We start from the raw sequence: 14,247 nt of genomic DNA, 5'->3' as shown, positions 1-14,247 counted from the left end.
TCAAAGGTAATTATACATATTATTTTATACGAGGTAGAACTTTGATGCACGTACAAAAAATAATGGTAATAGTAATAGCATGAATAATTATTAGACAGCACATATTTATGCAAATTCATAGATTTATGAACACAATTGAAAAAATGGAATCTAAGCAAAGATTCGTTTCACATATTAAATATTACGAGTACTTTATTTTGAATATTTGACATACATATGTTGTATGTTTACATTCTGTACGCTTATATGGAGATCTATACAATAAAAAGGTGCAAAGGAAATTCCTAGATTTTGAAATTTGATTATATCGGAACAAAGGAAAATCAATCGATCGATCTAGATTTCTAATTGCAGCGTTGTAAGTATAATTAACATAGTCAATTTTTCGTTCAAATTAAGATGGCATACGATGTGATCGTCAACATCTGGATGTAAAATAATCAATATATTAATCGAATCAGTCTTTTAACGTATCAAAAGAATCGTTTTTAATCTTTTTATTCACTTATCTATTATTATATATTATTATCTTACGAATTCATTGTAAATCAATAATACCTGTGATAATATAAACCCATAGAAATAGGTTAAAAAAATTATTGTGTTTAAAAATGAGTTTTACACAATAAAAATCCAAACACATTCTCGCACATATTCCAATAAATCTAAACACTCATATTCTAATTTACTTTACCATATCATGAAAATTACTATGATAAATTAAATACATACATTTAAAGAGAAGAATTCGTCGATTAAAATCTTCAAAATTAATCGAGTAGAATTCAAAACGAGCGCTCGAAATATGTAAAGATGGCACTCGATATCGGAGATTCATATATTCATCTATAATATATGCAAAGAGAACAAAGATTCTGCTGAGAGGTGGAAGAAAATAATAATAGTATGGTCGCTGAAGGACCGTTTCGTCGAATGACAGTTTCAATTTAGATTCGATTGTGGTTAGTTTGGAAACGTGTCGAGTAAACTCGAAATTGTGATCGCGAGTAATCGCAGGTACCGAAAGATCGTGGTGCTGTGTTGAGCGTGCGCTGACGCCATAGTGTGTGCGAGAGGCGAGAACAGCCGAAATGGAGGAGAGTCAAACATCGGAAAGTGTCGCCGTGCTACCGGACATGTCCGAACCGTTGACGAGCGAAACCGAGGATGCGTCTGCTCTAAAGGTCGAACACGAGGAGCATACCGTCGCCGTGACGGCGAGCGTCACTCCGGTACCGGGTGTTCCTGGTGTTTCAGGAGTCGGTGTACCGGTTTCTTTACCCGTTGGTTCTATCATTGGTGTAGCGAATTCGAGCAACGGCACGACCTTCAACGTCATCACATCGGATCAACTACAGGTTGGTTGTCGAAGCAATTGAGTGTCCGTTGAACTTGTCTTTAATACAATTTTGATACAAAATTGCCTTTCTGACGATTCATTCACTTTCTCGTTAAAGAATTACTGAAAAATAAGGTGAGGTTTTACTCTTCTTGTACACATGTAAGCCAGAACTACTTACATGCATAGTGTACACAACATTAACTCTTATAATCCGCCTGTTCATACGTTGTACAAAATATTAGACCCATGTCTTTTCTTCCATTATGCGACACGATTATGATTTTATATACATATGACGTTAATGGAATCTGTATATCTTATTTTAAATTAAATATCTAATTATATATGTGTTTCATTTCTTTTTCTAGTTGCCCGGATCAAGTCAGTTTAAGCAGATGCTATGTGTAGATAATGGTTTCATTTGTGAACCACGGCATGACAAGGACACAGATTCTTTACGTTGGAACGGTGAATTAAAAGCAACACATATAGTAATCCAAAATAGTACAGAAGAGCCAGAATCAGATCAGATTCATGTCTCTACTGCTAATACTCAACCAATATGCAGTTGGTCAGAATCCGCTAATTTAGCAGTATTACCTGTTAGATGTAAAAATACAAATGCTGAGTTGCATAAAAGTAGATTTGGATCTGGGGGAAGAGGAAGATGTATCAAACTTGGGCAAGACTGGTACACGCCAAGCGAATTTGAAGCATACTGTGGAAGGGCATCCAGTAAAGATTGGAAACGCAGTATTAGATTTGGTGGTAGAAGTTTGCAAACATTAATTGATGAACAAATTTTAAAGCCACATGCTACTTCTTGCACCTGTGCAGCATGTTGCGATGATGACAGTGCAGTTAGTATACTATGTTACTCTATAATTAATATTTAATTGTAATTTATCCAGTGATCATGTAATGTTTTTTTATTTTAGACAGGTCCTGTAAGATTGTTTACACCATACAAACGTAGAAGAAGGGCTAGAGATACATCCGATGGAGAAACACCGTCGCGCAAACTTAAAAGTGATACTTCGCGCGATGGCAGTAATAATGACGAAAGCGACAGTGAAGTTGTAGTACCTGATAAAGAAGTATGGCCTCAATTTGTTTCAACAGATGGTTTAGTTGTACAACAGCCGCAAGATCAAGATACCGTTGTACAAAATGTACATCAAACGGAAACCGGACAAAGCGACGATATATTTAAGAAGCTCGACGAAATGTCCAATAAAATGTTAAAGTTGGCTTATGAGTTTAGGCGTACGTTAGAGGAAGCTAAGGAAGTAAACAGACAACAAAGAAGAGAGCAGGCTCTTGTGGCGCAATTAGGTGGTAGAGGGGATGTTATTGAAACTGTCGGTTTACAACCAGCATCGGATACTCATAACAAAAAGGTAAGGAATATTGCTAGAGTATAATCAAGTGTATTCTATCTATATACATATCTTTTACTAGCTTTTCATAACACTTATCTATTTCTAGTGTGCCAACTGTAACAGAGAAGCATTTGCGGAATGTTCGTTATGTAGGCGAACGCCTTATTGCTCTACATTTTGTCAACGTAAAGATTGGGCGGGTCATCAAGTGGAATGTGTAAGAGGTGCTGCAGAAACTGTAATGCTTATAGTTGAAAGTAGTAGTGGAGATACTAGTGCACTTGCTACAACTGCTGGGGACCAATAGCTAGTGTTCCTCACACCTATTCACCAAAGTAATATAGGAACTGAACAAACTAACTTAGAAACTTCGAAACTGAGAGAAGAAACGAAGACTTTAAAAAAATCTGTTTAATGACCAATGAGTCAAGAAGTTTTGTATATATAGTAGTAAATATTTTATATATATATAAGAGTTAAATTGTAACGATATTATTAATGAAATAAGTAAATTTAGACTAAAGTTGAAATTTTTTAAAATCAAGATTCAAAATTATGCTATATAGGGATGAAAGATCGTAAATCAAATAATTGTAAAAATAAACAACAGCGTACTACTACATATGTTGAACGTACAGATACATGCGCACGCGTTTATCACACATGATACAATATACTTTTATGAATCTTTTTTTTACATAAATTTATATCATTGACCAAAGGAGGTAATTACGCTTTTATGGATATTATTTATACACAGTCTCCTTTTCCTTCTGTTTGTAGGTATTATTTTGAACTTCTACAACTTTTTTTGTTAGTACAAATTTAATATTATGAGAACATTATAAAAATGATATTTAGGATGAAGGCTAGCTTCTATTTTATGAATATATCGAGTCATACATTTATATCATCTCTCACACATATTTACACTTCAAATCGATGTTCTATAAACTCTGAATCATAATGGATTTCACGTAGTTACAATAGTATCATATCATTTTTTCACTTGAAATAGCAGAAAAGATATTAATCTATATCTACATATATATACATAGTATGCAAATTATTACGGTGATAACACAAAAAGTCTAACAAACATCACTAAACAAGAAACACGGTATTAAATGTATCATATATAGCTATTATTTTTAATATATGATTTTCTAATCAAATTCATAACGAATACAATTTACTAGAGTTTTTTATAAGCCGTACTATTACCATCATGATTCATAGCATTACTGTTATTATTATTGTCACTATTAATCCTGTTAATTAATTATAATAAGATGACCACAAGTATTTTATTAAGTGAAACATGAAGATTTACTTTGTTTATATATAAAATGAACAGAAAAAAAATAAATATTGTTTTCGTCAATTATTAAATGTTTATCTCATTCTTATATGCTTTGATACATTATATTTTATTCAATTATAGATATTATTAACTTAGTTCGAACTTACTTATAAAAAACTTTTTAACAGTATGACGCGATTTGCAAAATGACAATTATCTAATAATTTCCATAATGTTTCAATCTATATAAAAAAGCACTAAATGATCTGTTGGAAATCGCTATATAACCGCTACCTGGTGAAAAATCGATAGCCTCAGGTATTGACAGATTTGTTTGAAATGTAGGAAAATTTGAAAAAACGGTGAACGATGGTAAATGCATCATTCTAAACGCATTGTGTTTTTTGTCTGAAGCCATTGCCAAAATTTCAGAATAAGAATTAAATTTTAAACTTGTAATCGACGTGACAAAATTGAGAACAACTTTTAGTGGAACAGGATTTCGATTTTGTAACACTGCTTTGGTATCATACAAATTAACTACACCTTCTTTACTACCTGTTGCTAAAAATTGACTATTTGGAGACATTGCAATAGAAGCACAGGATAAACATCCATCATCTATAGCTCGATGAACGCATACACGGCTATTTAGATCCCAAATGTACATTTCGTTGCTGTCTTTAATTGTTCAGAAAGAAACAAAAATTCACATTAAACAGAGAATATATAAAATTGAATAAACAGTGATAAGTACAAAAAACTTACCACCATGTGTAATCAGTGTATTACTATCTGGCGTAAAGGCTAATGCTCTACATCTTGCATTCATTTTCAACATACTGATAAGTTCCTTTGATGAACTTGTTAATAAGAAAATTTCCCCTGTTCGTCCACAAATTGCTAATAATTTTCCATCTGGAGATACTTCATATTTCTAAATAATTTATAACAATCTCATTCTATATAATAATTTAAATTATTATAAAAAAATAGTTATAATTATAATTTTTCAAACCTGCATGTTAGTAAGTCCATGCGGTAACAACATTCTATATGTTTTTCCACTCATTAAGTTATAAGAGTGACAATGTGCATAATATTGAGAACCAATCAATACTTCTGTACCATCTTTCAGAAATTTTGCTGTGCTAATAGGAAATTTCTTATACTGCATTGAGTGCAATTTATTATTTTCAATTCCATCTACCTATAATTATATCATATTTTGATAAATTCTCTATTTGAAAATACAGGTACAAATACAATTAGATTTTGTATAATTACTTGAAAAAGAGATAAAATTCCAGATGTACCAGCAACCAAGGCTACTGTAGAAGATGGATGAAATTCAACACTTGTCACAATGGGCCCTTCAGTATGTGTTTCTTTATTAATTGGTGTCAATGCTTTTATGTCAATTATACTCTTTGGCAAATTTTTTACTTTAGGTTTTTCCAAATGGCAACTATGCTAAAAAAATATAATACACATTTAGGAATATTAGTCATTGAAGTGGTAAAATAACTTTAGTACCTTTAATATTTCATTATTTAAATCATCAGATTCTTCATTGGTCTTTTCAAACTTAGCCCATTTTGGGTTGCCCACAATCTGTTCATATTTTTTACACAAATAATCTTTACGTGACTCTTGTGGCACATTTTCGGCTCGTCTATGTACTGGTCGACTAATAAAAAGAATAAACCATTTGGTTAGTTTTCGAATAATACATATTACTTAAAAACAATATTTTTCCTTTATTGCTAAACAACGTATTTTGTTTTCATTAAATTTGGTATACATACGCATATTGATAATCATCTTCATCAATCCATGCCGCCTCAGTATGTCCTTCAGACATATCAGTTTCCACAATCAAATCATTACTTACATTATCATTATCATTTATAGAAATATTATTTTCATTAATATTCGATTCAACAAAATCCTCATCGTTTGATAAATTGTTTATGATGTCAGTTGGATTTCCAAACACGATTTTTTCTAACCTGCATACAAATAATGTGATAAATAGTGTTTCTTAAACAACTTAGTTACTTAGACTTTTTATATTATCGTAATAATTGTACCTGGCCTCTTCTTTTGCATCATATTCGTTTTTGCGTTTCCATTTCAAAGGTTTATTGTACTTTTGTTTATACAATGTTTTTGAAGGAATACTTTTCTTGTTTAACATTTTGTTCAGTACCAATTTCTCACGATTCAATTTGTTTTTCTCCATAATGTATTGACCGACTATTATAATTTACTTAATAAAATTTGTAACACGTTCAAATAATCAAATATTATGTATTTTTAACATAACTTTCTCACGTGTTCTTCCTTTTCTACAATCATTAAAATACTAAACATATGTACTGCCAACATACATTCACTTCTACGAAATACTTTAAATAAATTAAAAAATTCTTCTGAAATTATAAATATTAAAAACAATGAGTATATTTAATTACATCGGCTAGATCTTTATGCATTTTAACGATTTTGTAATTTTATTGAATATTATTGTACCAAGCGTTTGACAACTAGTGACTAATGAAATATATGTCATTGATTATGTACACTGCACGTGTATAAAAGATGCTGCAAACTGTTTTTTACTTTAAAAAATACTTTTGAAAATATATGAAATCATAACTTTTTGCAAAAGATTTATTTGGCAATATTTCTTAAATAACGATCTTCATTTCCTCTTAACTAATGCACATAATACATGATTAGAGAATATACTGATTCCACAATCGGGATAAATCAAACTTTAACCTTCTTCGTTGAAAGACGATAGCGAAGATTTAGAATCAATATCAGAAGATAAGTGTTCTTCCATTGCAAATAGGGAAGGACATTTCGGTTGATACTGTTCTACAGCTTCCAAAAGACTGTTTGGATATCCAGGAGAGTAATATCTAAAATCAAAAGGACCAGGAATTCATAATATAAAAGAAAAGGGAGAAAAAAGAATTTATTTTAATGGCAACTCGTATAATAAATTAATGATTACTAAACGTATAAATGATATTCATTCATTTGTAACTTATTTGTAAATTAATAAGATCCAAAAATACAAAATATAATGAAATCGGAAGTAAATTAAAAAATATATGTAAAAAGTTGACTCAACACTGACTCGAGCTATTGATAATAAATATAAAATGCTATCAGTTGTTCTATAGTGGTTATAGAAATTATTGAGTTCATGTAATATTATTGATCCATTAAAATCCAAGTTTATATTTTTCCAATGCAATCAGCTGTGACAACATGGCGGTCATGCCGTATATTACTTGTCCGATTTAAATTAAGACACGCGATCCAGAAACGGAGCTGCAGTTATTTGCATTCACTGCTCGTGTAAACGGCTGTAAGAAGACTGTACTTTTTTCATTAACAAGAATTCGTGTTACGGAACTCTTTCAGTAAGTAAACCATTATTAGGGTTATGTCAAAAGCAACTAGTGTTATTTTTGATAATTATCTACTCCTATCATTATCTTTACATCCATATGCTTCTCTGCATGCATTAATATTTTAGTTATCTTGATGGAGAACATAATTCAATTTTAAATATCAAGAAAGATAATAATTCTTTCAAATGAAATGATGTTTTGAACTATCATATTACATCTTACTGAAATAGCATTATGACTTAAAGATTATAAAGCATAGTCTTCTTTAGTAATATTATAGTTATTATAAATTGTTGTTTAACATATCATGTTTATGAGAGAAACATCAATTTCAAAAATATGCAATATTAATCTTATGCTAAAGATATCAAATATATAATTCGTACCCTTAAAATTATTTTTAATTGAAATAATCTCCAAAAGCGATATGAAATAAAACACAACCTGACAATTTCATCTGGAAAACAGCAATTTATAATTTGTATGTATTCCAAAAGTGTTGAACCAGGATCTGCTTGAATTTCTTGTACTTTCTTTAAACCACCGGACGTTACAAATAATCTTCTTGCCCTGGGATCATGAGGCAAAATCTATATAAAAATAACAAATAATTAAAAAATGCAATTTGAAATAGTTGAAATGCTTTAAACATTATCATTTATCAGTGATCTCATTAACTATGTGCATGAATGGATAGAATGAAAGACATTATTAGCTATCAGTTTGCATGTTGCAATATACCTAAGAATAAAACTCCTGAGACCTGACCTACACACTGTTTAAATGCAGTTATCTAAAGTAAACTTAATTTCTTAAATGTTTTAATCCACAACAAATTAAAATAATTAAAAATGTCTTTTTTAGTAAATGATACCACGTTTACGATTTTATAAAAAAAAAAAAATATATATATATATATATACGTGTAATATTGTATCAAAATTTATTATAAAATATCTGAAATTTAAAAAACGTTCTTTGCAATATGCGATAGAAGTTATTTCTTGTAACATCTTATGTGATTTCTAATGTCCACATTATAAAAATTACAAATTACAATATGAAATCGATCTTTGTATGAAATTCTGTTTTTCCGCATATTTGTAATTGTACTTGATAATTTATGCAATAACATGTTACGATTTCTACCATAATACATATTACAAGCATCGTATGTAACATATTTGTAGGCGAAGCAAAATCTGTCCACATTTTCCACCTTCCTACGTCGCCAAAAATATCTTATTTACGAAAACAAAATTCCAGAACAAAGTCGTGGGATAACGTGTCTGTCACAGACCTGTTGATAAATTAAAAATTTCTATTATCGTTTAAGTGAATTTTTTATCACTACAAGCATTATTACTGTTCATAATATGGTATGAATAATTAAATATTTTTCAGCTGATTCAGTGTGGCGCCAAAGATCGGTCGCTAAGGAAACGGAAGGAACTTGAGGACCGTTTTTTTGATAATTACTTCAAGGTTGCTGTTTATCTTTTTTTATTATAAAATACAATTTTGTAATAAAATTTAATCTAAAGCAATCTCCACATATTGAAAACAAAACTCTCCGAATTTTTTAAATATTTTAGAATAATTTATTATAAAAAAATAAAAAAGATATATGTAACAGCATGTAAAAGAAATGTGAAAAGAAATGTGAAAAGAAAGATTGAAACACCAAGTAGGAAGTAATGCCCTAAATACAACGATCTTAATACAATAGTAGAGAAAGAAATTTAATGAAGTGTCAAAGATAAAAATCAAGGTTGAAGATTATTGTAAGATTTAATGTATTGTAGTTAAAAGATAACGAGACAAGACAGATGCCTTAAAGTTCAAACATATAAGAACATAAGTGATAAAAGGAGATGACATCATTGTATACAAAAATTAATTTGTACTGTGTACTAAGCAGTACTGTTTGTAATATTACTGGCAAATATTTCTAATATGATTAACACAAAAGTCTGTCATTTATAAGAAGTTAACTTGTCATAAAATCGTGCAGTGCAATCACAGAAGTTCTACAGATCACATAAAATGTATACCTTGTATAGTTTCAATAGTAGAGAACTTTGAAGTACATGTGTTGAATATTGTAGAACGTGGATATAAGTAACTCTGATTTTACATTAAATAAGAAAGTGAGAAATTAATAATAGACATGATAAACAATCAACATTGTGTTATTCTTAATTCTGGAGAGACCAATAATTATCACCAACCGGTCTCTGCAAAACCTTCTGTTGTTTCTGTATCAAGTATTGATTCTGATGTAAGTGACAGAAGAGATGTACGTGAAGAACTCTATGCTGGGATCTTCAGAAGACACAGGAAGACCATACTTGTGTTAGGCAGTTTTCTCAAAATGTTAAGGGTGAATAGAAATATGAACAATTATGCTAGTATTAAACCTAATGATGATAATGATGAATAAAAGAATAATTTTATTGCATAAATGGAGTAGAAGACCAAGTTTAATTTTTTATACTGAAAATAATTAAATTGATATTGTTATTGCTTTGTAAAAAGATCAAATGTACTTCAATTATCACACCTTTATTAAGATTAATATAATTTAATTGCTTAAACAGATTTTTACATTTAGTAATTATTTCTCCTAAAAAGAGGCTTATCTTACATAAGGTATTATCTTGATAAATTACATGCAGCTGTCATATATTATGTTTGAATCTGTTTGCCATGATAACTATATAGATCATAAATTTGTGCTTACTAACGTAATTTTGTATACTTTATGACTAAAAGGGCATAAATCTATCTGAATAGCTTTGTCAATGGATAAAGAATATTTAAGAATCAGTTATAATAGTAAATTTGAAAAGTCACATATAACTTATAAATATGAAAATTATAGCACAAATTATCATCTAACACACTTTTTACAAAGCAAAACTTTTTAATTAAAGTATACAATATTTTATATCACACACATATTTGATACAATATCTATAATATTGTTACATATTACTTTATTTTCATAATTTTGATTTTCCCAATAAAAAATTGATTTCTTTCCCTCATATTATAAGATAAATTATTTAAATAGTTCAACTATTACGGTACAAAAGCAGTTAAACATTTTATTTACATTTGAAATATCTTTAATCTAATTGTCATGGAATAACGTAATTTTGTCTTTTTTTCTCATTTTTCAGAGATACTTGGATAGATTGCATGCTCTGAACCGAATATATGCCTTAATTGCTTTACATTTTGATATTGTCATACAACAAAAGTTTTGGTGAAATCATGAAATTCTAATTATTGTAAACATGTTTGTTTATATGTACTTCAAGTTAATTTAAATAGATATTTTCAAGACATAAAATTCATGAGGCTTTATAAAAATTTATCATAGTTTATATTTTTATTGAAACTGTTCTCCATTGTCTGTTTTAATGTGTATCCTACTTTTTTCAACATTTAGCAAAATAAATTTTCTTAAAATGTTTCAATAAGGAAAAAGAAAAGACGAAGGAAAATATGTGATGCTAATAAAAAATTAGCAAAATATTGATAGTGAAGTGAAAGTACTACTGCCGATCATATATGTTACATTTCTTTACTTATGTTTGTACATAAGAAATCGATAATACAGTATGAATGAGAATTAATAGTAGCTAACTTTTTCGAGATGCAAATTTAATAACAATTTTTTGTTACTTATATATCTACAATTTTTATATTACTGGTCTCTTTATATCAAATACTGCCATTAGAAGATACATACAAGTATATGATATAACAAATGCAAGTAGTATAGCTTAACAAAAAGGTATGTTTAAATATCTAAAATTGCAATTACAATTTTGATATAAGAAGCACTTAACAATTTGATCGTTCTAGTACTTCAGCCAAATCATTTATTGTCGTAAGACTGAGAAATGTGCTTTTTCAGAATATAATATGTGCCATAATATTTATAGACAAACATTAAAAAAAAAAAAATAATTAAGATGGTCTTATGCCATTGTCAATTTCTTCACTTTCTATCAATCAAATATCAGATAAATGCAATGACATACAGCATATCGGAACTGTTACTTTTTAATAGAAATATGTGACATCTCATACCATGTTAAGAGATCAAAGTCAAGTTATACCTTATGCAATTTTGGAATAGTGAAAATATATATATAAGCAAAACAGATAATGAAAATATTAAAGATTACATTATACAAGGTCGGAATAATATCATAAAATGACAATTTTTATTGTTAGAATGTTATTTATGGGATAATAGTTTGTATGTGATAAGAATGAACCACTTCAACTGCTTAACTAATTTTTCAATAAAGCAATTTCAAATAGCTTAATAATGGTCCATGTATATATAATATATACATATATATGTTTATTATGTAATTAAATAAAAGAAATAAAATTATTATTAAATAATAATTTTATGTGATAATATATATAAACTTTACCATTTAGGTGGATTTTATCATATACTGATGATTTATATAATTTATCTCATTGTATGCATATGGAAAATGATAAAACAGATGTTTTGCTTTAATTGAAGATTATAAACAAAAAGTACTATTTCAATTATTGTACTATTATGTTTTACAACTTTTATGTCCTGTGTACAATTTGTAGAGATTATGTATAAAGTAAAAAGTTATATAAAACGAAATACTGTGTTCCTCACCTTACTAAATTGTCCAAGTACATATTTTAGAATATTAGGTGGTGAATCATGCAGCAAAGATTCCAAAGCTTCAATATACATACATTTTTGTAGTATTTGTTTCAGTGCTGTATTACATTTTGCTTTGAGATCTTCTGAGCTATTTGGATTATTGTACAGCTGAAAATAAACTATAAAATAATAATAATGAAGAACAACATGGTATAAGAAAATCTGTAACATACCTGTAATAACTTTGGAAGAATGTTTGCGACTGCAACTGCTTTTGCATGTTCCGATGTATGCTTTCCAATTTGCCCAATTGCCCATACAGTGACAGCAAGTGTATGGTCGTCAGTTTCTTCATATAATATAGTAGATAGGTGAACAATTCCCTATAAGAAATATTTGCTCTCAAATATTTTGGCTATGGAAATATTGTGACAAGTATATTGAAATATCACACTTTGGATCCTATGACTGCAATAGCTAACTGATCTAAGTGTCCAGCAATATATCCAATTGCCATTATTGCTGGTAATTTGACTGTTAATTTTGAGGTACTAATTAATTCAACAAGTGCACCAATACCACCAATATTCACAATAAGTTGGGCCAACTAAAGAAAAATATAATTATAGCAGAATAATGTTACAAATAAGTTGGTTTGATTTCTTTACCTCTAATGTATGTTTACAAATTTCTCTGGTTAACATTGCAGCAGCTTTAACGACACATTCATCAGGATGTGCCATGTGCACAAGAACATCAGGAAAAATTTCAGCTTCAATAATAGATTCTGCTAGATGTACAGAGTGTTTTGCTATACTGCTTAATGCCAAAAGAACTTGACGCTGTGTACATTATTAATAAGTAGAATATTATATTACAAAATCATACTGTACATATAGTATTTTATGTTACCTTTAACTTAGTATCAGGATTAGATAATGCCTTTGCAAGAAAAGGAATGGCTCCTGCATCAACCACAGTTTCAGCAAGATCAATATTATGTTTGCTTATATCGAACAAAGCAGAGGCACTAATTTGTTTTAAACATAATTCAGGTTCTTGTAAGGCCAAGACTAAAAGTGGAACAGCTCCTATAAATAACACGATTGATATACAAGTTAATAAAATGTAGATAACTCATAGAGTATATTAATAGAGTATATGTACCTGCATCAACTATGGCTTGAGCCAAAGTCTTATTATGCCTAGCAATGTATCCTAATGCCCAAGCAGTAGCTTCCTTAACACCAGAATCAAAATCTTCTAAACAAATTATTATAGTATCCAATCCATTACTCTGAATCACCATAGATGCCAATTCTGGGGAATGTCTAGCAATTGCACGTAAAACAAATAGGGCTGCTTTTTTATAAAATTTCTATAACAAATATGCTTCAATATGTCTTCATTATTTATGTATTATATTTTAATATATAATAAATTCTACTAAAACAAAAAGAAAGAAATACAGTCTTCTACATCTAAAATGCTTACATTCATACATTTTGTTTATCAATATTCTTCAATAATTGAGGTAAAATACCCATTCTTACAACAGCTTGTGCCAATTTAATACTATTATTTGCAAGTTTTCCTAATGCAACTGCAGCTGTATGCTGAATAGATGGTACAGGATCTGTTAACAAAGGGCATAAGAGATCCAAAACCCCAGCAGCTTCTAAACAATCTATAGTGTTTGGTTTTGAAGCAAAATCAGCAATGGATTGAACAAAGAATAGACGAGCCTTTTGGTACTGATCAAAGACTACAAAGGCATAATAATTAGTATTAACATTCCTTGGCAAGCTAATTATTATAAAAAATTATTCATGTGCAGAAGATATATATAAGAATGAAGACTTCTATATGTGCATGTGCCCTTACATTAATTATATTATAGAAGACCGCCAAATTTTTATTAAAAATATTAAAAGTATTTCAAACATTGTACCTTGTAAAATTGAACGTGCTGTCATTTTTGTTTATTATAAATTTTTAAATGTACATGCGATGTTAATACTTTCAATACGTTTTTATATCATTTGACTTTACGAAACTGTCATATGTTTGAAAATGAAAAGCTACCGCCTTCTGCATACTATATAGTATAA

General features: G+C 29.1%; 4 protein-coding genes and 1 long non-coding RNA gene across 9 annotated transcripts; 3 read left to right on the top strand and 2 right to left on the bottom strand.

The window, feature by feature from the left end:
• The first annotated feature begins 835 nt into the window (after nt 1–835).
• On the top strand, nt 836–3,247 carry Deaf1 (deformed epidermal autoregulatory factor 1). Its single transcript, XM_072014924.1, has 4 exons — nt 836–1,358; nt 1,711–2,202; nt 2,281–2,742; nt 2,831–3,247. The coding sequence occupies exons 1-4, from the start codon at nt 1,092–1,094 to the stop codon at nt 3,029–3,031; spliced, it is 1,422 nt and encodes a 473-aa protein (XP_071871025.1). The 5' UTR covers nt 836–1,091; the 3' UTR covers nt 3,032–3,247.
• Nucleotides 3,248–3,580: 333 nt separating this feature from the next.
• Wcd (U3 small nucleolar RNA-associated protein 18 homolog wicked) lies at nt 3,581–6,551 on the bottom strand. The gene is made up of 7 exons (XM_072014911.1): nt 6,121–6,551; nt 5,836–6,039; nt 5,564–5,717; nt 5,315–5,500; nt 5,046–5,237; nt 4,796–4,964; nt 3,581–4,708 (listed from the first exon to the last, which is right to left on the bottom strand). Exons 1-7 carry the CDS (start codon nt 6,270–6,272, stop codon nt 4,245–4,247), a joined length of 1,521 nt encoding a protein of 506 aa, XP_071871012.1. The 5' UTR covers nt 6,273–6,551; the 3' UTR covers nt 3,581–4,244.
• Nucleotides 6,552–6,685: 134 nt separating this feature from the next.
• Nucleotides 6,686–14,222, bottom strand: LOC139993300 (sperm-associated antigen 6). 5 transcript variants are annotated; one of them, XM_072014905.1, is made up of 10 exons: nt 14,088–14,222; nt 13,639–13,901; nt 13,304–13,514; nt 13,049–13,227; nt 12,805–12,978; nt 12,591–12,743; nt 12,370–12,519; nt 12,146–12,304; nt 7,903–8,048; nt 6,686–6,957 (listed from the first exon to the last, which is right to left on the bottom strand). In XM_072014905.1, exons 1-10 carry the CDS (start codon nt 14,110–14,112, stop codon nt 6,810–6,812), a joined length of 1,608 nt encoding a protein of 535 aa, XP_071871006.1. In that variant the 5' UTR covers nt 14,113–14,222; the 3' UTR covers nt 6,686–6,809. The 5 variants fall into 5 exon arrangements, with proteins under 5 accessions (XP_071871006.1, XP_071871009.1, XP_071871007.1 ...); XM_072014907.1 differs by lacking the exon at nt 6,686–6,957 and adding an exon at nt 11,919–12,076 and having other exon boundaries at nt 7,838–8,048; XM_072014908.1 differs by lacking the exon at nt 7,903–8,048.
• Nucleotides 6,956–9,030, top strand: LOC139993313 (uncharacterized). The gene is made up of 2 exons (XR_011801353.1): nt 6,956–7,467; nt 8,863–9,030. It is a non-coding gene; the product is annotated as an uncharacterized lncRNA (long non-coding RNA).
• On the top strand, nt 9,133–10,816 carry LOC139993310 (uncharacterized). Its single transcript, XM_072014932.1, has 2 exons — nt 9,133–9,841; nt 10,644–10,816. Exons 1-2 carry the CDS (start codon nt 9,629–9,631, stop codon nt 10,731–10,733), a joined length of 303 nt encoding a protein of 100 aa, XP_071871033.1. The 5' UTR covers nt 9,133–9,628; the 3' UTR covers nt 10,734–10,816.
• Nucleotides 14,223–14,247: the final 25 nt, after the last annotated feature.

Source organism: Bombus fervidus, chromosome 12 (genome assembly GCF_041682495.2).
Source record: "Bombus fervidus isolate BK054 chromosome 12, iyBomFerv1, whole genome shotgun sequence".
Classification (NCBI taxonomy): Eukaryota; Metazoa; Arthropoda; class Insecta; order Hymenoptera; family Apidae; genus Bombus; species Bombus fervidus.
The sequence above is the reverse complement of the archived record's forward strand: the minus strand, read 5'-3'. Positions and strand labels throughout refer to the sequence as shown.

Excerpts from the sequence above, each read along its gene's own strand:
- Wcd (XM_072014911.1), bottom strand. The coding sequence starts at position 6,272 with ATGGAGAAAAACAAATTGAATCGTGAGAAATTGGTACTGAACAAAATG. Across the intron at positions 5,238-5,314 it reads GAATTTTATCTCTTTTTCAA|GTAGATGGAATTGAAAATAA; the intron begins GTAATTATACAA and ends ATATAATTATAG. Across the intron at positions 4,709-4,795 it reads TACACTGATTACACATGGTG|ACAGCAACGAAATGTACATT; the intron begins GTAAGTTTTTTG and ends GAACAATTAAAG.
- LOC139993310 (XM_072014932.1), top strand. The coding sequence starts at position 9,629 with ATGATAAACAATCAACATTGTGTTATTCTTAATTCTGGAGAGACCAAT. Across the intron at positions 9,842-10,643 it reads GTTTTCTCAAAATGTTAAGG|AGATACTTGGATAGATTGCA; the intron begins GTGAATAGAAAT and ends CTCATTTTTCAG.
- Deaf1 (XM_072014924.1), top strand. The coding sequence starts at position 1,092 with ATGGAGGAGAGTCAAACATCGGAAAGTGTCGCCGTGCTACCGGACATG. Across the intron at positions 1,359-1,710 it reads TCACATCGGATCAACTACAG|TTGCCCGGATCAAGTCAGTT; the intron begins GTTGGTTGTCGA and ends TTCTTTTTCTAG. Across the intron at positions 2,203-2,280 it reads GTTGCGATGATGACAGTGCA|ACAGGTCCTGTAAGATTGTT; the intron begins GTTAGTATACTA and ends TTTTTATTTTAG.
- LOC139993300 (XM_072014905.1), bottom strand. The coding sequence starts at position 14,112 with ATGACAGCACGTTCAATTTTACAAG. Across the intron at positions 12,744-12,804 it reads TTTGTAAACATACATTAGAG|TTGGCCCAACTTATTGTGAA; the intron begins GTAAAGAAATCA and ends ATTTTTCTTTAG. Across the intron at positions 12,520-12,590 it reads TTGCAGTCATAGGATCCAAA|GGAATTGTTCACCTATCTAC; the intron begins GTGTGATATTTC and ends TATTTCTTATAG.